The sequence below is a fragment of the Budorcas taxicolor genome, chromosome 10, assembly GCF_023091745.1.
Source record: "Budorcas taxicolor isolate Tak-1 chromosome 10, Takin1.1, whole genome shotgun sequence".
Classification (NCBI taxonomy): domain Eukaryota; kingdom Metazoa; phylum Chordata; class Mammalia; order Artiodactyla; family Bovidae; genus Budorcas; species Budorcas taxicolor.
In genome coordinates, this window is record NC_068919.1 from 74,516,175 (window position 1) to 74,542,090 (window position 25,916).

The 25,916-nt window shown below is 38.4% G+C and overlaps 1 protein-coding gene across 1 annotated transcript in view; it reads left to right on the forward strand.

Annotated features, from left to right (window-relative positions):
* SYNE2 (spectrin repeat containing nuclear envelope protein 2) overlaps window positions 1–25,916 on the forward strand; it is a 270,474-nt gene that overhangs the window by 175,541 nt on the left and 69,017 nt on the right. Inside the window, exons 70-83 of the mRNA XM_052647219.1 lie at window positions 994–1,125; window positions 2,517–2,669; window positions 2,796–3,005; window positions 4,191–4,292; window positions 5,113–5,232; window positions 5,612–5,812; window positions 7,152–7,325; window positions 14,596–14,727; window positions 18,199–18,395; window positions 19,735–19,867; window positions 21,113–21,295; window positions 21,712–21,858; window positions 23,829–24,005; window positions 25,668–25,823. Coding sequence (XP_052503179.1) covers window positions 994–1,125; window positions 2,517–2,669; window positions 2,796–3,005; window positions 4,191–4,292; window positions 5,113–5,232; window positions 5,612–5,812; window positions 7,152–7,325; window positions 14,596–14,727; window positions 18,199–18,395; window positions 19,735–19,867; window positions 21,113–21,295; window positions 21,712–21,858; window positions 23,829–24,005; window positions 25,668–25,823 — 2,217 coding nt within the window. The remainder of the gene's footprint in view (window positions 1–993; window positions 1,126–2,516; window positions 2,670–2,795; window positions 3,006–4,190; window positions 4,293–5,112; window positions 5,233–5,611; window positions 5,813–7,151; window positions 7,326–14,595; window positions 14,728–18,198; window positions 18,396–19,734; window positions 19,868–21,112; window positions 21,296–21,711; window positions 21,859–23,828; window positions 24,006–25,667; window positions 25,824–25,916) is intronic.

Consider the following 25,916-nt stretch of genomic DNA (forward strand, 5'->3'; position numbering starts at 1 on the left):
AAAGAGATTATTTGAAATCTGCAGTGTGCTTGTCCCTATGCCGATGGCACCGTCTATAGGTATTCTCACCAACACACCTTAGCATACCTGATCTTTGCCATTATGATGTTTGTCTTACCATGCCAGCTACTGATGCGTGTCTCTCTAAACAGGGAGCCCATGAACAGAATAGCACCGTTGCTCCCAGCAGTCAAGCTTGTGCCTTCCGTTTTGCACTCAAACTACCCAGGCAATGGTTACCAGTGGTTTCCCAATTCCCCAGTGTGGTGGGAACTTTTTCAGTTCTCTGCTATTCTGTGAAGAACCTTATTTGACCAAATAAAGTTGAATTGAATTCATTGGGAGGACTTTAGTCTTGGTTTCCCCTTGTCATACACGCTATAACATGTATGTGGTTCTTTTTCCAGAATAGAATACCATCCCTCTTTCTCCACCCTCCCACCCCAGCAGAGTCCATCTACCACCCCATCCTGTTCCTTTATGTTAGTTTTCCAATTTAGCAAAGAAATTAACTCTGAGTCATTCCCCCTTCTGAAGTCGCAGCTCATTTTCAGTACTAATTTGGCTTTTCAATAACAAATCAAGATGCAGATCTGCCCCTGGAGGTTACTGTATACTATTTAAGAGTTGGCTGTGTGCCAGGAATATGCCAGTAAACAGGGAAAGAAAGAGCTAACCGTGGAAGTCCAGTAGCATGGCCACAGATTGAAAGATTAGTGGATTTACCCTATTTTTCAAATTATCATTTCTTTTCCCTTTTTTTTAAATCTAAATGGACCCTCAAGTGTCTAAGTAAAGCCTGTCATGACTTTTCAAAGCTGTCCAAAATATTTAAATTTTAATTAAATCACTTTTTTCTTTTAAATGACAAGATAGACAAAAATACTTACCAAGAAGATAAATTCAGAAGATAGCATGTTAAGGCATTTTTGATGTTTTACATTAATAGGATCTCAAACTTTTCATAATAGTATTTCCCTTTTTCAAATGTAGGTTACCACAAATATGAGTGTTCTACCCAGTGTGACTGTGTATAACTTTAGATACCCAACAACCGAAGAACTGAAAACTTACACCACCCAGCTTGAAGACCTGCGTCAAGAAGCAAATAACCTTCAGGCACAGGTAGCAGCTGCCTATTATATATATTCCTCATTGCAGTAACAAAAATGAAGGGAAATGTGATACTGTAAATTGGTCATAATCTTCTTTGGTGGACTCTTCAACTTACCCTCAGAGCCAGCATCCAAGGAGTGTGCGCAGTCACTAGGTTATGTCAGACTCTTGCTCATGGGCTATCAGGCTCCTCTATTCATGGGGTTTCTCAGACAAGAATACTGGAGTGGGTTGCCATTTCCTCCTCCAGGGAATCTTCCCGACCTAGAGATCGAACCTGCGTCTCCTGCATCTCCAGCATTGGCGGGCAAATTCTTTACCACTGACCCAGCTGGGAAGCCCATAATTTTCCTTACTGAACAAATAATAGGATGTACGCTTGAAAGAGTCCTAGAATTGCAAATAGAATTTATCTGTTACTGACTCTGGTAAATTTGGTAGTGGCTGCATAGAATTCCACATACAAAGGCTTCTAAACCTGAGTCTAGGATTGGCAGGAACAAGGATCGTGATCTATTAATACTGTCTGCATTGGGGCTCTGGGATTGCAAGGCTGAGGAGAGGTGGAGGGAGGGAGTAGCAGCAGGGTTTCCAACCTTGAGTAGGCTTAACACTGAGATGGTGTGCCGGATAGCTTAGGTATCCATCAAAGAAAACAGTAGGAAACAGCCCACACTGGGTGATTAATAGGTTTGGCAGGCTCCTAATTGACTTACAGTCACCATGCTGTACCATCCCTGTCTTTAAGATACTGTTCCTCTTTCTAATGAACCCCTTCAAGTTTCTTGACTTCTTTCTTCAGGCCATCCTTGGTGTCGTTAACCGACTTTCTCCTACATTGAAATATGGGAGACACAGAACAGTGGGAAGAGGGGTAGTACGATTTATCTGGGACCACACTTCCCTGGTGGCTCTGACAGTAAAGAATCTGCCTGCAATGCAGGAGACCCAGGTTTGATCCCTGGGTCAGGAAGATCCCCTGGAGATGGAAATGGCAACCCGCTCCAGTGTTCTTGCCTGGAGAATTCCATGAAGAGAGGAGCCTGGTGGGCTACAGTCCATGGGTCACGAAGAGTTGAACACGACTGAGTGACTAACACTTTCACACTTCCAGCTGGATGGCCCCACTAAAGAAGTCCATCTTTTGATTGACCTTTTAATTCTATTCAGTAGTCAACTCAATACCTAACACTGAGTTTCTTTAATTTGTTTCTCTCAGAATTAACATCTTAATTTTATTTATTTATTCTGCTACCTAGTTCACAGAGTATTTGAAATGATTAATTATTTTTAAAAAACATAACATGAATGGTTAACTATAATGGAAACCAGGGAAAATATGCTTAGGAAGGCAAAGAATCTTAGTGATTTCCGTTTTTCCTTTACTTCTCTTGATTCAGGAAAACATGTCAGAAGAAACGTACATGAATCTGGATAAGAAATTATTCGAACTGTTTCAGACCCTCATCCAGTGCCTGGGCAGTGTGGAGGAGATGCTGCAGACACCTGGGCTCTTCAGAGGGGATGTTGGTACCCAGCAGGTTCACTACGAGGTAGGGAGCATCCATCAAGCATGTGTGTTGGCTGTCACTGCAGGCAGCCCACTGGTTAGCCAGAACTGAAACCTCTCTTAAGGTCAGAACTTGTTCACGATGTCTTTCTTCCTCTCCACTTTGCAGACACTGGCTCTTGAGTTGAAAAAACTTTACTTAGCTATGAGTGACAAGAAGAATGATCTTTCAAAAGCCATGACTCAGCCTGGCAAGAATGCCAGCCAGTTCCTTGACTGTTTTGATAACCTCCAAGTCTACCTGGAGCACACCCAGGCCAGAGCTGCCTCTAGAAGCAAGGCTCTGAAAGCTGGCCTCGACTATACCCGCAGTTATCAGGTACGAGTCTGGGCACTGGGCTGCTTTGGCATAGTGTTAGGTGACAGAACAGACCTATGATCTTCATTCGTTCCTCTACCCAGAGGCATTCACGAATGGGAATTGCTAAGGAAAGCAGAGAGACTCTTTCTATGAAGGTCTTTAAGTCAGTTCAGCTGCTCATGGCTAGAGACCATTTGAAAGCGAGGTCCTTTCCAAAATCTCAGGTATGAATTTGTTAGGTTGAGCTAAAGTAATGCTTCTTTCCTGTATGACATTCAACCACGAAAAGTGTGACCTGGGAGGATTCCCAGGTAAGGAGGAGCTATTAAAGTTTTTGAACAAAGGTATTACAGTCCGTGTACGTTTCTGGTAGATCCAGCTGGCAATTGTCTAATGAGGATTGGAACAGAGACTTGAGGCAGCTGGACTAGTTAGGAAGCTGCTAGAAATTGTCTAGTGAAAAGGAAATGAAACACACCACTACTTAGGAAGGAGTCTTCACTGTAAAATCAAACCTGAATCTGATCAAGTCTCTAGAATCCAAGTCATATAGACACAAGGGAAGAAAATGGTAAGTGGTGCGAAGGGAGTGCAGTCAGCCATATACAGGCAGTAGAGGATAGGTAGCCCATTTTTTTTCTACCATTGCCTCCCTCCCCCCCCACACAAAAAGATCTCAGAAACAAAAAGGAGAGATGGGCAGGGGGCCAGCAGATTATGAGGGATTTAAGACACATGAATCCGCTGCACCTATTGGACCTCATTTAGATCCCAATTCAAGCAAACCAAAAGGAGAAAATATAGGCAATTAGGGAAATGTGAACGTTGCCTGGGTAGTTAATAATGCTAAGGAATTATTATTGTGATATTTTTAAAGGGAGGAATCTTTGTCATGTAGAGATACATACTGAAATATATACTAATAAAATAATATGATATCTTGGACTTGCTTCAAATAATCTGAGGGAAGGGAAGTCAGGTGCAGTCAAGAAAGCTCAGGGGATGGGGCAGAAGAGTGACAACCAGCTACAAGGCATCAGTAATTGCTAAGGCTGATGGATGATGATCATGCAGGGCTTCCCCTATTTTGACATATGTCTGAAATTTCTGATAGCTCAGAAATTAAAGGACAGCTAAATTTTTTAAAAGGTTCCAAAGCTCTAAATGAGATTCTCACTTTTCTCCATTTATCTTTTTATACAGAATGAAATAAAACGATTATATGATCAACTTGTTAAGAATAAGACATCTTTGCAACAATCTTTGAATGAAATTAGTGGCCAGACTATTGATGAACAGCTTCAGGTAATCAAGTGAAAATCATTCAAACTGACTTAACCTTGAACCAGAGAGTCTCCTGCATAAAAGACTCCATAAGTCTGCACAAGCACCATAAGTTTCCTGTGCGTGTGAATCACTCCCTAAAACACAAGTCTGTGCAGTGTTGGGAAGGTTGTTGAGAAATGAGACCCTCGTCCTCTTGGGAGGGGTGCTGACTACTCCCAACATCTAGAGATCATTTGGCTACATATCAGAATTGTAAGTCTAAACGCTCTTCATCCAGCAGCTCCATTCACTTATACAGCAAGTGTCAATTGACCTAGTGTGTTCAGGCCACGGTTCTATGTTCTGGGTTTGTACTTATCCTAAAGAAATAAGACAAGTGCATAAAGATAAATATGTATATGAATATTTGAGGAGAGACCTGGCAGCACTGCTTCAATTAAAAGACTCTAAATAGCCCAAAAGTCCATTTTGAACCGACTGTTACTAAAGCAGTGAGCAGCCTTACTGTGTCTGTTTAAAAGGCTCTAGATTAGTTTGTACTGCTGTGACTAAATGCTGAGGAGCTGATAAGTAAGGTACAAACTGTAGAATCCAATGACATGTGCAATCCAGTGCATTTCAGGATATGAATGTATACCTCTTCTCAGTACATGCTTTGAATACACTAGAGATAGACCATCAACTGTGGATCTTTGGGGAGAACTGGAGAGGATGGAGGAGAAGTAGCACTGTCATTTTTCCCTTAGTTCTTTTCTATATCATTTAATTCTTTTTAAGTGACTATGTATATTCCTGACTTATTAAACAGCTTATTTTTGTGTGTTGTCTCTCTCTTTAGAAAATGGATGCATATACAGTGGAGCTGCAGAACTCTGAGAGCCGAGTGGCAAAACTAAGAGATGAAGGAGAGAGGCTTCATTTACCTTATGTTCTACTCCAGGAGGTTTACAAATTAGAGGTATTATGAGCAGAAAATATTCAATCCATAAATTACTATGATTATAAAAAGTTAGGCATTTTTCTTCTAGCAAGGAAATTTATGCACTGTGTGCTCACTCAGTCTTGTCCAACTCTTTGTGACCCCATGGACTGTGGCCCACCAGTCTCTTCTGTCCAAGGGATTTCCCAGGCAAGAATATGAGTGGGTTGCCATTCCCTTCTCCAGGGGATCTTCCTGGCCCAGGCCCCACATCTCCTGCATCTCCAGCATTGGCAGGTGGAATCTTTACCACAAAGCCACCTGGGAAGCTCTCCATGGAAATTTAAATATGTTCTTTATTTGGGTTATTTTCATGGTTGGGTGGAAATGTTTGTGCACACCTGTTCTTTCTTTTCAGGATGTTCTTGACAGTACATGGGGACTCCTGAGAGCCAGGTACACAGAACTCAGCTGCCCTTTCATCACTGAGAGCCAGCAAGATGCTCTGTTGCAAGGCATGGTGGAACTGGTGCATATCGGAAAGGAAAAGCTTGCTCATGACCACTTACAACAAACCAAAAGTAAAGTTGCCCTACAGGCTCAAATACAAAGTCACAAGGTAAGACACATGGGTCAGAACACCTTTTCATAGACTGTAAGTTATTCTGAATGTGAACAGAGAGCATACATGTCCTTCCTTGGTGAAATATACATCATTCCTTTATTCTTTAAACAAACATGTATTACACCATGTACCAAGAACTCTGCTAAACTCTAGAATATAATTGTGGGTGAAAATAGACATAATTCTTAACATTTATGGAGCTTTTAGTTGATTGAGAAGACATTTTTGTCAAGGAGCGATTCAAACAAATTTAAAATTGAAATTGAGATACATACTTTAAGAGCATTTAATAGAGGGAGTTGAATTCAGGAGGTTAGGAAAGGCCTTACTGAGAACTGAAATCAAAAGAAATAAATAAATTACAAATGTATATGTAGTGTAATGCTACAGTAAATCCTTTTGTTTTCCATTCATTTCATTAAACAAAACTTCATGATAACCAACAAGAGATATGTAGTAATTTAAGTGCTGATAATAAATGTGAAGGGTACAGTTCCTGCCTTCAACAAGCTGAAGTCATTTTTGATAAGTAGACTTTAAGAAAAATCCAAAGGTAAATATTGTATAAAGAATGGAGGGGAAGAGGAGAAAATATATTAACTGATATATAGAATGTCTCAAAGCTTATGGTAGACCCTTTTATGTATCCCTTTCAGGGAACAAGAAAAGGGATTCACCTAATAAGAGGCCCCTCAAAATAATTAGAGGGGGCAACTGGCTATAAATGGTGAGCCATGTGAAGGAAAGCCTTTCTCTTTAAAGGTCTTAAAGTGCTATTCTAGGAGCTTTGACCAACCAGAATCCCAATAGACCCCCATCAAGAAATTTCCTTTATTTAACTATTGTATTGAGTAGAAGTTAGAACCAAAGTTTAGAAACCCCTGGCTATTGAATATGGGATGTGAATTTCTTGGGCTCACGTATTTATTCATCCAATTTATTGTCTTGAAACCAATCAGCCAAATCAGCATCTACATTTTGGTAAAAATTTAAAAAAAAAAGTTTCTTAAAAATTGGAATTTCTGATATAGGAAGATCGCACTGGAGATTTTAATTGCCTAATTAATAATATTGGCCCTTTAGTATTGATAGTTTTGGGGAAAATATTACCAGGGGTAATTTTTCATTGTGATTTGTTAAAATTCCATTAATACTTGATGACATGGATACATAGGCAATTTTTGGTTTGTTTTCTCATGATTTGGACTCTACATGGCTGTCCTGGAATTTCAGAGTAGAAAGTAAATATGACAGTATAACATGCTGAAAAAACTTGAATTTTAAGGCTTTTCACAGTGTAAAAATAAATAAATGTCAACATCTCATTTCACAGCTTTTTTTCCAGAAGCTTGTTGCTGACATGCTCTTGATCCAAACATATTCCAACAAAATGCTTCCTTCTTTAATGCAAAAGAAAGAAACATTTGGGGCAGAACAAGTCAAAGAAGTTAAATTGCTAGAAGAAAAGTCACATCAATATGGAATAAAGCTACAGAGTTTACTGCAGGTATGTGGCTTTCATACATTTTGTACTTAAGCCAGGAATTCTGGATTTTCAACCACCACCTCTAGGTTCGAAAGCAAGTATCTGGTTATTATTAAGCAGTAGTTAAGTGAGAATCAGCAATGAGGAACATGTATCCTGTTCCAGCTCCTACTGCTGCTCCCCCAGTGAAATATTAGCTGAGATTTCCTATACATCAATTAGGGATGGCACAGGGTCTTTCTGCCTTCAAGGGCTGTGTACAAATAAACAAAATGAGAAGCACTTTGAGATCTTCAATGAGATCATTCATGAAACATCAGTGGTTCTGAAACTGTGCATCCTGAAGAGGACAAGCCCAGATGTTCTGTTGCTGAAGTATATTTATGCCAGTTCTGTCCTGATTCAAAGAAAAAAGTTAAGGGAGGCGGTCCTAAGATGGTGGAGGAATAGGATGGGGAGACCACTTTCTCCTCCACAACTTCATTGAAAGAACATTTGAATGCTGAGAAAATTCCACTAAACAACTTCTGAATGCTGGCAGAGGACATCAGGCACCCAAAAAGGCAGCCCATTGTCTTCGAAAGCAGATGGAGAAGTCTTGAGGCTCCTGTAAGAATACGAAAACCAGAGGCAGGAGACAAAGTCCAAATCCTGAGAACACCAAAGAACTCCTGACTCCAGGGAACATTAATCAATAGGAGCTCATCAAATGCCTCCATACCTACACTGAAACCAAGCACCACCCAAGGGCCAACAACTCCAAAGAAAGACATACTGTGCAAATTCTCCAGCAGCACAGGAACATAGCCCTGAGCTTCAATATACAGGCTGCCCAAAGTCACACCAAACCTACTGACATCTCAAAACTCATTATTGGACACTTGAGTGCACTCCAGGGAGAAGAAATCCAGCTCCACCCACCAGAACACCGATGCAAGCGTCCCTAACCAGGAAACCTTGACAAGCCACACGTCCAACCCCACCCACAGTGAGGAAACTCGACAAAAAGAGGAACCACAAACTGCCAGAATATGGAAAGGCCACCCCCAAATACAGCAATATAAACAAGATGAAAAAGCAGAGAAATACCCAGCAGGTAAAGGAACAGGATAAATGCCCACCAAACCAAAGAGGAGGAGATAGAAAATCTACCTGATAAAGAATTCTGAATAATGATAGTGAAAATTATCCAAAATCTTGAAAACAAAATGGAATCACAGCTGAATAGGCTGGAGACAAAGATCGAGAAGATGCAAGAAATGTTTAACAAGGACCTCGAAGAAATAAAAAAGAGTCAGTGTATAATGAATAATGCAATAAATGAGATAAAAAACACTCTGGAGGGAACCAACAGTAGAATAACAGAGGCAGAAGATAGGATTAGTGAGGTAGAAAATAGAATGGTAGAAATAAATGAAACAAAGAGGAAAAAAGAATTAAAAGAAATGCGGACAACCTCAGAGACCTCTGGGACAATGTTAAACACCCCAACATTCGAATCATAGGAATCCCAGAAGAAGAAGACAAAAAGAAAGGCCATGAGAAAATACTTGAGGAGATAATAGTTAAAAACTTCCCTAAAATGGGGAAGGAAATAGTCACCCAAGTCCAAGAAACCCAGAGAGTCTCAAACAGGATAAACCCAAGGTGAAACACCCCAAGACACATATTAATCAAATTAACAAAGATCAAACACAAAGAACAAATATTAAAAGCAGCAACGGAAAAACAACAAATAATACACAAGGGGATTCCTATAAGGATAACAGCTGATCTTTCAATAGAAACTCTTCAGTCCAGAAGGGAATGGTAAGACATACTTAAAGTGATGAAAGAAAATAACCTACAGCCCAGATTACTGTACACAGCAAGGATCTCATTCAAATATGAAGGAGAAATCAAAAGCTTTACAGACAAGCAAAAGCTGAGAGAATTCAGCACCACCAAACCAGCTCTCCAGCAAATGCTAAAGGATCTTCTCTAGACAGGAAACACAGAAAGGGTGTATAAACTTGAACCCAAAACAATAAAGTAAATGGCAACAGGATCATACTTATCAATAATTACCTTAAATGTAAATGGGTTGAATGCCCCAACCAAAAGACAAAGACTGGCTGAACGGATACAAAAACAAGACCCCTATATATGTTGTCTACAAGAGACCCACCTCAAAACAAGGGACACATACAGACTGAAAGTGAAGGGCTGGAAAAAGATATTCCATGCAAACAGAGACCAAAAGAAAGCAGGAGTAGCAATACTCATATCGGATAAAGTGGACTTTAAAACAAAGGCTGTGAAAAGAGACAAAGAAGGACACTACATAATGATCAAAGGATCAATCCAAGAAGAAGATATAACAATTATAAATATATATGCACCCAACATAGGAGCACCGCAATATGTAAGACAAATGCTAACAAGCATGAAAGGGGAAATTAATAACACAATAATAGTGGGAGACTTTAATAACCCACACACACCTGTGGAGAGATCAACTAAACAGAAAATTAATGAGAACACAAACTTTAAATGATACAATACACCAGTTAGACTGACTTGATATCTATAGGACATTTCACCCCAAAACAATGAATTTCACCTTTTTCTCAAGTGCTCATGGAACCTTATCCAGGATAGCTCACATCCTGGGCCATAAATCTAGCCTTGGTAAATTCAAAAAAATTGAAATCATTCCAAGCATCTTTTCTGACCACAGTGCAGTAAGATTAGATGTCAATTACTGGAGAAAAACTATTAAAAATTCCAACATATGGAGGCTGAACAACACGCTGCTGAATAACCAACAAATCACAGAAGAAATCACAAAAGAAATCAAAGTATGTATAGAAACGAATGAAAATGAAAATACAACAACCCAAAACCTATGGGACACTGTAAAAGCAGTGCTAAGGAGCAGGTTCATAGCAATACAGGCTCACCTCAAGAAATAAGAAAAAAGTCAAATAAATAACCTAACTCTACCCCTAAAGCAACTAGAAAAGGAAGAAATGAAGAATCCCAGGGTTAGTAGAAGCAAAGAAATCTTAAAAGGGCAGAAATAAATGCAAAAGAAACAAAAGAGGCCATAGCAAAAATCAACAAAGCCAGAAGCTGGTTCTTTGAGAAGTTAAATAAAATTGACAAACCATTAGCCAGACTCATCAAGAAACAAAGGGAGAAAAATCAAAACAACAAAATTACAAATGAAAATAGAGAGTTCACAGCAGACAACACACAAATACAAAGGATCATAAGAGACTACTATCCACAACTCTATGCCAATAAAATGGACAATGTGGATGAAATGGACAAATTCTTAGAAAAGTACAACTTTCCTTAACTGAACCAGGAAGAAATGGAAAATCTTAAGAGACCCATCACAAGCATGGAAATTGAAACTGTAATCAGAAATCTTCCAGCAAACAAAAGCCCAGGATCAGATGGCTTCACAGCTGAGTTCTACCAAAAATTTAGAGAAGAGCTAACACCTATCCTACTCAAACTCTTCCAGAAAATTGCAGAGGAAGGTAAACTTCCAAACTCATTCTATGAGGCCACCATCACCCTAATACCAAAACCTGACAAAGATTCCACACAAAAAAAGAAAACTACAGGCCAATATCACTGATGAACATAGATGCAAAAATCCCTAACAAAATTCTAGCAAACAAAATCCAACAACATATTAAAATGATCATACATCATGACCAAGTGGGCTTTATCCCAGGGATGCAAGGATTCTTCAATATCTGCAAATCAATCAATGTAATACACCACATTAACAAATTGAAAAATAAAAACCATATGATTATCTCAATAGATGCAGAGAAAGCCTTTGACAGATATCAACATCCATTATGATAAAAACCCTCCAGAAAGCAAGAATAGAAGGAACATACCTCAACATAATAAAAGCTATATATGAAAAACCCACAGCAAACATTATCCTCAATGGTGAAAAATTGAAAACATTTCCCCTAAAGTCAGGAACAAGACAAGGGTGCCCACTCTCAACACTACTATTCAACATAGTTTTGGAAGTTTTGGCCACAGCAATCAGAGCAGAAAAAGAAATAAAAGGAATCCAGATTGGAAAAGAAGAAGTAAAACTCTCACTGTTTGCAGACAACATGATCCTCTACATAGAAAACCCTAAAGATTCCACCAGAAAATTACTAGGGCTAATTAGTGAATATAGTAAAGTTGCAGGATATAAAATCAATACACAGAAATCCCTTGCATTCCTTTACACTAACAATGAGAAAACAGAGAAATTAAGGAAACAATTCCATTCACCATTGCAACGAAAAGAATAAAATACTTAGGAATATATCTACCTAAAGAAACAAAAGACCTATACATAGAAAACTATAAAACACTGGTGAAACAAATCAAAGAGGACACTAATAGATAGAGAAATATACCGTGTTCATGAATTGGAAGAATCAATATAGTGAAAATGAGTATGCTACCCAAAGCAATCTATAGATTCAATGCAGTCCCTATCAAGCTACCAACAGTATTTTTCACAGAACTAGATCAAATAATTTCACAATTTGTATGGAAATACAAAAAACCTCGAATAGCCAAAGCAATCTTAAGAAAGAAGAATGGAACTGGAGGAATCAACCTGCCTGACTTCAGGCTCTACTACAAAGCCACAGTCATCAAGACAGTATGGTACTGACACAAAGACAGAAATATAGATCAATGGGACAAAATAGAAAGCCCAGAGATAAATACATGCACCTATGGACACCTTGTCTTCGACAAAGGAGGCAAGAATATACAATGGATTAAAGATAATCTCTTTAACAAGTAGTGCTGGGAAAACTGGCCAACGACTTTTAAAAAAAATGAAACTAGAACACTTTACAACACCATACACAAAAATAAGCTCAAAATGGATTAAAGGTCTAAACATAAGGCCAGAAACTATAAAACTCCTAGAGGAAGACACAGGTAAAACACTCTCCAACATAAATCACAGCAGGATCCTCTATGACCCATGTCCCAGAATATTGGAAATAAAAGTAAAAATAAACAAATGGGACCTAATTAAAATTAAAAGCTTTTGCACAACAAAGGAAACTATAAACAAGGTGAAAAGACAGCCTTCAGAATGGGAGAAAATAAGAGCAAACTAAGCAACTGACAAACAACTAACTCAAAAATATACACGCAACTCCTGCAACTCAATTCCAGAAAAGTAAATGACCCAATCAAAAAATGGGCCAAAGAACTAAACAAACATTTCTCCAAAGAAGACATACAGATGGCTAACAAACACATGAAAAGATGCTCAACATCACTCATCATCAGAGAAATGCAAATCAAAACCACAATGAGGTACCATCTCATGCCAGTCAGAATGGCTGCTATCCAAAAATCTACAAGCAATAAATGCTGGAGAGGGTGTGGAGAAAAGGGAACTCTCTTACACTGTTGGTGGGAATGCAAACTAGTACAGCCACTATGGAGAACAGTGTGGAGATTCCTTAAAAAACTGGAAATAGACATGCCATATGACCCAGCAATCCCACTGCTGGGCATACACACCAAGGAAACCAGAACTGAAAGAGACATGTACCCCAATGTTCATCGCAGCACTGTTTATAATAGCCAGGACATGGAAGCAACCTAGATGTCCATCAGCAGACGAATGGATGAGAAAGCTGTGGTACATATACACAATGGAGTATTACTCAGCCATTAAAAAGAATGCATTTGAATCAGTTCTAATGAGGTGGATGAAACTGGAGCCTATTATACAGAGTGAAGTAAGCCAGAAAGGAAAACACCAATACAGTATACTAACGCATATATACGGAATTTAGAAAGATGGTAACGGTAACCCTGTATGCGAGACAGCAAAAGAAACACAGATGTATAGAACAGTCTTTTGGACCCTGTGGGAGAGGGCGATGGTGGGATGATCTGGGAGAATGGCATTGAAACATGTAAAATATCATATGTGAAACAAATCACCAGTCCAGGTTTAATGCATGATACAGGATGCTTGGGGCTAGTGCATTGGGATGACCCAGAGGGATGGGATGAGGAGGGAGGTAGGGGGAGGGTTCAGGATGGGGAACATGTATACACCTGTGGGAGATCCATGTCAATGCATGGCAAAACCAATACAATATTGTAAAGTAATTAGCCTCCAAAAAATAACTAATGAATTAATTTTTTTAAAAAGAAAACTAAAAAGTTACATAAAGTTAAAAAGTTACATAAAGCTCTTTCTCAGTTTTAAGGTTTTTTCCACCTTTAACTTCTTAAACACAGTGTATATTTATTACATAAAATAAAGAAATACTCAACTTTTTAATGTGGTAAGATATGAAATTATTTTATGCTAATAAAATTAATTTTCTAATAGTATGTCAAGTTGGTGTTTATAGTAATAGTTCATGGTGTTTATAAAAAGAAAAAGATTCCATGAGTGACTTCCCTCTTGGTCCAGTGGTTAAGACTCTGGGCTTCCAAGGTAGGGGGCACAGGCTTGATCCTTAGTCAGGAACCTAAGATCCTACATGCCATGCAGCACAGCCAAATAAATTATGAGTTAAGTTAAAAAAAAGAAAAAGACTCCATGAGTCCAGTGAGTGTCCCTAACTTTCAGGTGACCCACTGTTTCACTCGGTAGGAAAATTAGTGAGGTGGTTCATTTTCCAGCACGTAGTATTTTGTCTCATAAGCTCTGTTGAGGGTTAAGGCCCCAGAGGTGGGCTTCTCTGGAATCAGAGTGCTGGGACCAGGCAGACTCTGGCGAAGGCAATAGTGCTCCCCTACTGAAGTGTAAGCTCACGGCATCTCAAACCACTCCTTTGAGCGGCATGCTAGTGTAATGGGTTGGGTCATGTTCAATGGGCTGGGAGTTGGCTCAGGGAGCTTAAGGAACAACCTAACATCAGCTTCTGTTGAAAAACTTTAAAGGTTAGCACCTTCCTTTCCCAGTAATAAAAGTCCTCTGAGATCTCCACAGAGGCGTACGCTGAGAGTATCATTTTAACTCAATCCTATTATTCCCTACTCGATCTGATGAGACAAACATAAAACACTAGTACCACCTGGATTTTTTAAAACCTTTTCCACACTGCAGTGAAAGTGGAATTGTTTCCCACCAGACTCTGAGCTCTCATTAGGGTGGTTATATCTCAGAAACCCCTGGAATCTGTGCTTTAATTTTGTATGGTCTCAGAGTTCATTTTTGCTTGGGAGATTAATTTCATCCCTTTCTGGAACTAAACCCCCTGGTAATCATGTATTCTTAATTCTCTAGAAATGGGAAGAATTTGATGAAAACTATGCCTCTCTTGAAAAGGACCTGGAAATTCTTATGTCTACGTTGCCCTCTGTGAGTTTGGTAGAAGAGACGGAGGAAAGATTAGTGGAAAGGATTTCATATTACCAGGTATTTTGCTTCCACTTAAACCATCAAAGTCATGGTCTGAAGCACTTTGTGTTTTTATTGTGTTTTGACTAAAGTACTTGATTTTGAAGTGAATGATTTGAATTGAAATGAAATGTTCTTCAAACAACTCACAGGGAGACGAATTTGGGAAAACTGCAGATTTGCTTGTGGGCGTCTCTTCGTAACCATGTGCCTGACGTGGGGTTGGGACCTTGGTTTGAGTCCTGACTCTCTCTCATTTAGCACTTTGTCAGCTTTCTGTCTCTAAGGTTCAGTGTCTTTATCTATAGAATGTAGGTAATCAAGCTTGTTCTACCTGTCTCTGGAGGTGGATGTCAGCAGGTGTGGACATGAGCTAAAGTATGAGAAGAACTTTGCGAACTATGGGCCTCTGAACATATTTTTAGTTTTATGACAAGTGAAGCCCTGATTGGACAAAGCCTGTGAGGAAAACAACAATCTGTTACCTGCCACCAGCATTATAAAGAGACTTCAGACTTGAAATTTTTTCTTGTGTAACATTTGGTATTGTTATGATCGAAGTCTGTGTCTCAGATTTCAATGCCATAAAAAAGATACAACCTTAGCATGGTTTTTGAGTGGCATTGAGAATGTGACCTACAAGATAAGAACAGGTTCTAAATATTTTTGACAGAAACTTGAAATGCTTAGTTTTTACTTTAGAATGTTTGTGGTCAGAATCTGGTTGTGTGGTTAGTTGTGTGTGTGTGCTATCAAATCTCCACTTTAAAACTTCAAAAGCAGGTTTGTTGCCTAACCAGACTGGATGAAAAATAAAAACATGAATTACTTGGCAGGGTACCACCATTCCTTGGAGGCACTTAGGCTCCTACAAGGAGCATTTTCCAGAGGCTGGAATGCTGTGGTTATGCTCTCTAGGTGTCTTGAAAGTTTCAATTGATCTCTTCGCCATCTTCACATGTTGAGCCAAACTCAAACATAAATCTGAGTCTTCCGGGACAAGAAGCTGCTCTTTAATTCTTTGTTAGCCTAGGGGTGCAGAAGGTGCCATCTAAACAGCTGAGAGAATGCAGTGGAAAATATAGCTTTAAAACCTCGTGGGATTAAGAAACAGTTCACATTAGCCAACCTGATAAAAGCCTGATTATTTCTCCAAGAGTAGCTGTATACCTTAAACCAGTGGTCCCCAACATTTTTGGCACCAAAGACCAGTTTCATGGAAGACAGTTTTTCCACAGACTGGGTGAGGAGATGGTTTCAAGATGATTCAAGCGCATTATATTTATTGTGCACTTTATTTCTATTATTACGTCAGCTCCACCTCAGATCCTCAGCCTTTACATACAGGAGGTTAGGGACCCTTGCCTTAAACTATAACCTGTGTTTCTGTTAAGCTTGAAATATTTTAAAAAATGATATAATTGTTCTAAGACTTTCAGATACATCTGCCAGACTAAAAGAAGACAGATTATCTAGTGAAGCCCGTCTCACTGACAGTGGTCCTAAGGTTGTTATCAGTCTTCTGTGTCATGGGGAAGTTTGGATATATCTTGACTGGGGGACATCTATGGGCTGGGAATATAGGGTCGGTCAGTTGTGTGACCTCTGGAGTTGAACAGGCCGTGTTCAATGCTGGTTGTCACCTCATGGGCCAAGTGACTAGTGCAGCCTGACTCTCGGGGACAAAATGAGGAAATTAAAACTTCTCAGAGATGCTCTAAAGATGAAGTGTCTTGCACTGAAGGCTTAGAAAATTAGAACCATTTATTTTTTTAAACTAACATTAAACAGTTTATTCTAGCCTGCAGACTCAAGCAGGAAGAGGGATTTGCAACTAGAGTGGTAGAAAGGGATTGGAGGTAGAATTTTTAATAATTTTTTAAAGGCTTAAGTTAATTGGAAAATGGCAAATGTTCTGTTTGACCATAATTTATTTTTTAAGATTAAATTTAAGTAACTATCAGGATATGTCATTCAGCTGAACCCAACTGTGGGAGATAATTGCCTTTAGAGAGTTCTCCTCAGGGGATCACTGTATTTGCAGTTTTGAAGAATTTTATTTTTCTTTTCATGAAATTGAATTAGCAGTGTAATGCTTTAATTTATTCTTCTGAAGTCCTCTTTTTTCCTGCTTCTTGAGTCCTTATATTCAGAAGAATCTCACAATGAACTTTTCCCCCTACTATTTGGGTCTAAAGAATAACCCCTAGCCCACAAGGTAAAATGCTTCCAGGGTCCCAGACAAGAGAACAGAAATAAGGGCAGCTGAGTGGATGGATATTTGAGGGCTGGTGGGGAGAGCAGTGGAGGAGAACCCAGGAGAACAGCCTCTTCTAAAGGAGCTTGCTATAATAGATCTTCCTGTTTTCCCAGAGTCACAGGAAATCCTGATTCCTATGTAAAATTTCTTGATTTTCAGAGTAATCCTTAGGTCACACAAACCCTCTGTGCAAGCTCACTGTGCCCTGAAGACTGTCACCATTTTAGTTTCTAGGTGAAAGAATTAAATGATCAGTTCTAAAATCTGTGAATTTTCATTTCCTACTGTGTGTATAAGTCCATGCAGGAGAAATGTACTAGACACTCTCGTCAGTGAAAGATAATAATCCGTTAATTATGCTCAGGCAGACTGCAAGAGTCTTGAGGATTAGGAAAGTATTATTGTTTCTTTTTGTTGTTGTTGAAGTACAGTTGATTTACAATGTTGTGCCAATCTCTGCTGTACAGCAAAGTGTTACATACACATATATATTTTTTTAATATAGACATATTTTTCCATTATGGTATATCACAGGATACTGAATATAGTTCCCTGTGCTATACATTAGGAACCTTTTTTATACATTCTAAATATGATAGTTTTCATCTGCCAATCCCACACTCACAATCCATCTTTCTCTTTCCACTCTGTCCCCCTTGTCAACCACAGATCTATTCTTTCTGTCTGTGAGTCTGTTTCTGTTTTGGACATAGGTTCGTTTGTGCTATATTTTATATTCCACATATAAGTGATACATGGCATTTGTCTTCCTCTTTCCTTCGCTTAGTGTGGTTATCTTTAGTTGCAGGCATGTTGCTGCAGTTGGCATTATTTCACTCTTTTTTATGGCTGAGTAATATCCCATTGTATACGTGCAGCATGACTTCTTTATCCATTTGTCTGTCGATGGACATTTAGGTTGCTTCCATGTTTTGGCTATTGTGAACATTGCTACTATGAACATGGGGGAAACATATCTTCCCCCCATTATAGTTTTGTCCAGGGATATGCCCAGAAGTATAGTTTTGTCCAGGGATGATATGCCCAGAAGTGAAATTGCTGGATCATTCTATCTTGAGTTTTCTGAGGAACCTCCAAACTGTTTTCCATATTGACTGTGTGTTATTATTTCTTCAGTAGCCTCAACTGTAGGTTTTTCATGAGATATTTGTGAGTTGACTGGCTGATTTAATTTTAAGTAATTCAATCTATGACTTTATTTTTATTAGCAAATAAAAAGAAACATGGATGAGAAGCATGCCCGGCTTTACCAGACTCTGAATGAAGGTAAACAGCTGGTTGCATCCGTAAACTGTCCTGAACTAGAGGGCCAGATTGCAAAACTGGAAGAGCAGTGGTTGTCCCTAAACAAAAAAATTGATCATGAACTACACAGACTACAAACGCTTCTCAAGCATCTGCTCAGGTATGTTTTCTTAGGGATTGATTGGTGTCAGGTTTTGCTGTGGAATAAGACCTCAGAAGGGTTCTGCAGTCAGCCACATTTCACATGTCATCCCCCTGTGGTACAATTTTTGATCATCTAAGGCAACTGGGTCCCTGTTCCAGGCTAAATGAGATCGAGTCTCTGATGTTGGTTCATATGACTCAGGATAATGTGTAATCAGTTTTCTATGGAAACTAGGAGTTATGTTATAAAATTATATACATGTTACCTTTATGTCATCATGTTGCTCTTTCCTACACTCTTCCAAAATTTTTTTACATCTTAAAAATAATTTTAGCTAATGGAATAGTTTGGAAAAAGTCTTTGGAGTTCTTTAAAGAATTTTTTTGTTTGTTTGTTTTAACAGCTCAAATCTTATAAAAAATTTTTTTGAAGTATGCTTGAGTTACAATGTTGTGTTAATTTCTGGTATATAGCAAAGTGATTCAGTAATATATGTATGTGTGCTTTTTCATATTCTTTTCCATTATGCTTTACTATAGGATAATGAATATAGTTTCCTGTGCTATACAGTAGGATCTTATTATTTATCTATTTTATATATATTAATAGTATTGTGTTTATGTTAATCTCAAACTCCTAATTTATCCTTCCCCCTCTTTCCCCTTTGGTAATCATAGGGGATTTTGTGAATAAGTTCATTTTTATCGTATTTTAGAATCTTCATGTAAATGATTATTTTATGCTATTTAGCTTTCTCTGTCTGACTTATTTCACTCTTGAACCCCTTGGAGGTAGAAAACACAGAATGTTTAACCTGATTCTCTTCCCTGCCCCTTAGGGGGCTGTCTTAACCTAAAGAAGTTTAGATGTTTACCAGAGGGACAGCATTTTGCTTGGATATTTTCATTCTATCAGATATATTGGCATCCAGTGAACAGCAGTTTGCTGTTATATAGCTTATAATAAATAATAACAGCTTATAATAAATGTTGGTTATATTTGTATTGTACACAAATCTATAGAGAACATTTGATGAATAAAAATAATCTCTTTCCTTACCTGTGGGTTTATTTTGGTATAGCTATCATACATTTTTAAAAGAATATTTTAGACTTTAAAATGCCTCTTTGTTCTTGATTAGTCATTATAGAATCATAGAAAATGACAGAAGCATCAGATTTGGGGCCTGGAATGAAACAGAGTATATAATCCTTTAAACAAAATCATGATTTTTTTTTTTTTTTTGGATACCAGAGTTGGTCAACACAAGAAATCATACAGTGAAACAGAAGAAAATTTGCGGGTGTTGGATATTGTTTCTTATTTCGTTTCTCTCTCGCTTTGCTCCTGTTAGTTATAACAGAGATTCAGATCAGTTAACCAAGTGGTTGGAGTCTTCTCAGCAAACTCTAAACTATTGGAAAGAGCAGTCCCTCAATGTGTCTCAGGACCTGGACACAATCAGAAGCAACATAAACAATTTTTTTGTAAGTTGTAATAGAATATGCTTGAATAATTATTGGTTGACCGTAAATAGCAGGGGAAAATTATGACAGTTGATGTGTTTCATCTCTATAACCTTTATGTGTGGATAAGGAGTAAGACTTGGGCTAATAGCAGCTGTATTCTTCAGACTTAGAACTATTTGTTTATATTGTTGATTTATATGTTTATAATACTGATAAGGTATATTTTTTAATTGGCCCTATAAAATATATATAGATCTAAAACTTACTCTGACATGGAACATGTTTCATAAGTACAGAAAATATCTCTCCCACCAACTCCATCCCAAAACCTCACAAGATAATCAATTCATAAATGTTAGTTAATAAATACATGGTTTTAAATTGTTCTTACAGAATTGATATTTCCACTAAAATGTTATTGTTCTTTTATTTTCAGGTCTTTTTTTTTTTAAGAAAGAGTAGTAACTTTTGTAATATAAATTATACTTCCAAGACCTGTTTGTCTTTTCTCTTTCTTTGTAGCTATCACTCATTTTGATGTTAAAATGAAAATATTTCTTTAATTTACTTGGAAAAAGCTTATATGTACACAGGAATATTTTCAAATATTTTACTTAAAAATTGGTTGCATTTAATTCACTCAGTATGAACTTTGTGCTGTGTTCCATAGTTTCTTTTTAAAGTTGAAATGATTTGGCTATTTTTAAAAACAATAATCCATTAGATTATAAGCCCCTCGAGGGGTAGGAATTTCACCTCTTTTGTTCCCCGCCATATATCTAATGCCTAGAACAGTGCCTGACATTTAGGAAAAATGTGTGTGTGCATACATGTGTGAGTGCGTGTATACATATGTGCATATACATATAAATATTTACTATCTGAATTCAGTTATTTAGCTTTGAACTCTAACCAGTTATTCTGATTCTTAATTACTCCATACCATATTTATATAGTAAAAGTCTCTCTTTTTATTATTTATTTATTTAATTTTGGCTGTGCTGGGTCTTCGTCACTGCGTGTGCGCTTTCTCTGGTTGTGGCAAGCAGGGGCTACTCTCTAGTTGAGGTGTGCAGGCTTCTCATTATGGCGGCTTCTCTTGTTGCAGAGCACAGGCTCTAGGGTGCATGGGCTCAGAAGTTGCAGCATGTGGAATCTTTCCAGACCAGGGATCGAACCCATGTCCCCTGCATTAGCAGGCAGACTCTGGACCATCAGGGAAGTCCTTAAATGTTTCTAAATTTTAAAACTGTTCGCTTTTAGGAGTTTTCAAAGGAAGTTGATGAAAAGTCCTCCTTGAAGACTGCAGTTCTAAGTACTGGGAACCAACTCCTTCACCTGAAGGAAGCTGATACGGCAACACTGAGAGCTTCTTTGGCACAATTTGAACAAAAATGGACAGTGCTCATAACTCAACTTCCAGACATTCAAGAAAAACTTCACCAGGTAAGTATTCAAAGACCCAGCATTTGAATTAGCATCCATTTGTTAACACACAACTCTTTTAAAATCATTTCTCTGACTCAATAATTTTCATTGACACCACCTTATTTTTCTCTGGCACCACTGAATATAGATCTTAATTACTGGACTCTCCTCCAGTGGGATCTTTCTTAAGAGAGAAATCAGGCTTAATTACTCTATTTCCCAGTTTATCTGCACCACTGTGTTAGTTTATGTGAAGGTCGTTGTCATTGTTTTGAGGTCACTTATTCTGAGCTTGAATGCTGGGTTTGTTTTCATGAGTAACCTGTGTAATTATGTGGCGTGACCTTTTATCAAACTAGATATCATCGTCAGTGATGCCCTGATTCATTTTGTTAACTGCAGGTAATTAAATGAAAATCATTTTGTTTTTGCAGCTTCAGATGGAGAAATTGCCGTCTCGTAAAGCAATCATGGAAATGATTGACTGGATGAACAATGTGGAACATCAAACTGAAGATGAAGACTCCGAGCATTCACTGAGTTCTGCATCTCAAGTTAAAAATCTTCTTCAGAAGTACAAGGTAATTATCTAAAAAAAGCCAGAAGCCATTTCATGAAATAAAGAAGGCAAGTCTGTTGGAAAAGAAATACTGAACAAAGAGACATGTAGAATATAATTTAGAAAGGCTGATTCTATCGGTGGGGAATAGGATGGTGGATGATTCTAAAGAGAGAAGTTAGTATACTTGCTCTTGTCCTGCCCAGATTCTTCTGATAGCTCCCATCACCACAGTACAGAATCTGAGATTTCAACTGGCCTCTCTTTTCCTCTCCAGCCTCATCTCTTCATTTTTCCATGTAAACCCTGACCTCTGCCTGAACCAAGTCCTTTGTGGTCCCTCCACTGCTCCTGGGGCTCTCCCACTCATGTTTTTGTATGTGCTGTACCTTCGGCCTGGGAATTCTAGTGTCCCACTTTTAGCCATGGGAATCTTCCTAGTCATCCTTCCAGAGTCAGTTCAAGTGTCTCCTCATTTGGAAATCTGACTCTCCCAGCCAGATCAGTTTACTTTCCAGGATTAGGTGTCTGCATGGTGGCTATCAATAGTTCCTATCACCTGGTATTGTAATTATTGAGTTGGCCAAAAAGTTTGTTCCAGTTTTTCTATCACATCTTATGGAAAAGCCGGAATGAACTTTTTGGCCAACCCAATGTTTCCTTACTTGCCCATCTCCCCACCTTGACTTCGCTTCTTGAGAGCAGGAGCTTCTCCTTTACCTTCCCAAAACAGCACACCTAGCACAATACCTGGCATCCAATAGGTATTAAGTAAATGTCCCTTGGATAAGAGAATGCATAAGGAAAAATTGATATCCTTCTACAAATAGATAGGAATGTGGACTTCTCTGTGATATTCAATTTCAAGTAGATTTAACTAACAGTTAACAAGCCACATGCAAATACTTATTGTGTGCCAGCAAGGTGTTTGCCACTAGGAACACAGAGATGAATGAAGACTCTGGTCATTGCTTCTTAAGACCTCATAGGCTAATAGATCTAGCCTCTGGTCCGGTAAAGAACCTGCCTGCCAATGCAGGAGATGTAGGAGATGTGGGTTCAATCCTTGGGTCAGGAAGATCCCCTGGAGGAGGAAATGGCAACCCACTCCAATATTCTTGCCTGAAGAATCCCAGTGACAGAGGAGCCTGGCAGGCTACAGTCCATAGCGCTACAAAGAGTCAGACACAACTGAAGTGACTTAGGACAGGCAGAAAATGAATGGCTTAACCACAAACCAAGATATTAGTAAGGATTTTCTTTTTAACGCCTATCCCATCCTAACTTCAGTGAGTAGTAGAATCTGTAGAGGGACTATGTGTGTTTTTCTCACAGGCCCTAGCAACCTAGCACATAACTTGGTTTTCCCCCTAGATGTCTCCAAAGGAGGTGCTCGAACTTGCCAGGATAAACCCAACAAGTATTAGTCTTGAAAGAAACATGCTTGGCCCTAGGAGGGTTTAGGATTGCTCTGGAACTTAAAAGTCATCCAAACTTGGAGGCTTCCGAGACAGTCCCCAGGGGAACAGAGAAGCTGCCTAAACTGGCACAGTTCCTTAAAGGTGTCCTGGGTTTTCTGAGAGTTTTAATTTCAGGCTTCCCACCTGGTCATTTCCATGAGCCTACAGAATGACTCTGAATTCCAATGTAGCTCTCAGGAAACCTCTTACAGGAACCCCTTGGCAGATATTTGGTCTTGATTTTGGTTCCTATGATTCTACTACCATTCATGGTGCCATCTTTGATTTTTCAGTCTGTCTGAAAGCCATGAGTCTCTCTGTTCCAGAAACGTGTAATTCCCAATAAGGCTCTCCACTCAAAGCAGACACCTGGTGGGGTTGGGGAGGGGTAAAATGTAAGTCCGGACAGGTACCGCTGGATTGACCCAGTGGCAGCCTGGGGTCCCCTACAGCACAACAAAGGGGAGGTCCAGTTCCTCTAACCTATTTCAGTTCGGACGTTGGTGGTTTAATTTTGTTTTCTTTGTTTTAGGAGCTTAGAATGGAAATGGACTATAAACAATGGATAGTTGACTTTGTAAACCAGTCATTACTTCAGTTAAGCACCTGTGATGTAGAAAGTAAGCGCTATGAGAGAACAGAGTTTGCAGAGCACCTGGGAGAGATGAACCGCCAGTGGCAGCGGGTCCATGGAGCCCTGAATGGCAAGGTGAGCTCATGGTCATAGTTTGATATATGATTTGGCCTTCGCAAAATTCCACTTTCTGAAAAATTTAAAAAGACATTTATGAGTCTTCCCTAGTGGTCCAGTGGTTACGAGTCTGTGCTTCTACTGCAAGGAGTGCAGATCCAGTCCCTTGTCAGGGAATTAAAATCTTGCATGCTGTACAGAGTGGCCAAAAATAAAGAAATAAACTGAAAATAAATAAATAAATGGACATTTGTGTGGTTAACTTACAGTCAAACCTAAGAATCATCTCAATTCTAGCCCCTTTTAAATCCAGAGCTTCAGCATTCTCCATTGGTGCATTTAAGAGTGGGAAATTGAATTAGGCAAGTAAAGAGAAGACATGTTATTTAGGAAGATGTCAGGTATTGCATGAGGCTACTAAATGGTCAGAGGTTTTGACATTTTCTTTGAAAGTAGATATTCAAAAGCAGCAAAGCTATTTCAGATTTAGAAGGACTATAAAAAGGAAGAAAAATGTATATGACTTATTGTTAGATTTTTATTCCATGACTAAAAAGACTAAGGAAACCTACTCTTGGGAAAATATTTAATATTATATATAATAGTGAAATTGGTTGATTTCTTTGTTGTGTACAAAATGCATACAAATAGATTTATACAATTAAGTTTAAGTACATGAATGAACAAAGAACATGAACAGATAATTTACAGAAGAGAAAATTATAATTAGCAAATAAACATGGAAAGGTTACAGCTTTGACAACTGAAATAAACATTAATAACATTATACGCTTACTAAACTAGAACAAGATAAAGATAGAAGCCCAAAGCTTTCGCATGCGTGCATTGCAGATAATGGCTCCAATACCTTTTTGGAAAGCCTTCAGAAAATTTCAAGAACCATGATAATCATCTTACTTCTTAAAATGGCAATCCACTTATACATTTATCTAAAGTAGATAGTCCTTCGAAAAGGAACAGATACGTGCACAGAGTGTTCAGCATTACTTATTCTGGTGAAAAAATGTAGACTACTTGAATTTCCAACTTGAGAGAAATATTAATAATTAATCATATGGTATCCATATGATGAGATATCGGGCAGCCTTTTAAGTGAATGCAAGTCATGCCACAGCATGTGCCTGTGACATATGAAAAGGAGTATTAAACTTCATAAGTACTGTGATTGTAACCTCACAAACATTGTGAGCGTTAGAAATGAGAAGAATCACAGACTGAAAAAATACTACTTTATTAAGTTGATGCATTGTTTGTGATATTCTTTATACTGACAGTTTTTAAGTGAGTCTAATAAAGAGAGTCTGGAAAAAAGAACATTTTCTTAAGCTTTGCATATATCAATAGATGATGCAGTGAAAAAATATTGAGTGTTAGCAACGTGAGTCTGTTTCCCAAAGATACTGTGGCACTCCAGAACAGCCAGTATTCTTCTCAGGTTAGTTTTCATTTCAAATGTCAGATTTTTTTAAAAAGGAGATTATAATTATTATTTCCTGGTTTATAGGAATCTTTACTCCAAAAATTATTGGGAAATCTTATGCAAAATGTTAGAAATATGAGAAGAAACAAAAGTATCCTCTTAAAAATGTCATGACATTCACATTTTAAAGCACATAGTTGAAAATAAGAAAATCTTATTTTCTTATTCATAACTGGTAGATACAACATTTAGAACAACTTTTGGAAAGTATCACTGAGAATGAAAACAAAATACAGATTCTGAACAACTGGATGGAGGCCCAAGAGGAGAGACTGAAAACTTTACAAAAACCTGAAAGTGTGATCTCGGTACAGAAGACGCTTTTGGATTGTCAGGTGAGAAGGTGCATAGCTCGGGCCGGTAGCTACCACTTCTACCCCAGGGAGCAACTCAAGCTGCTGCAGTTCTCAGGGTTCTCCTCCAACCCC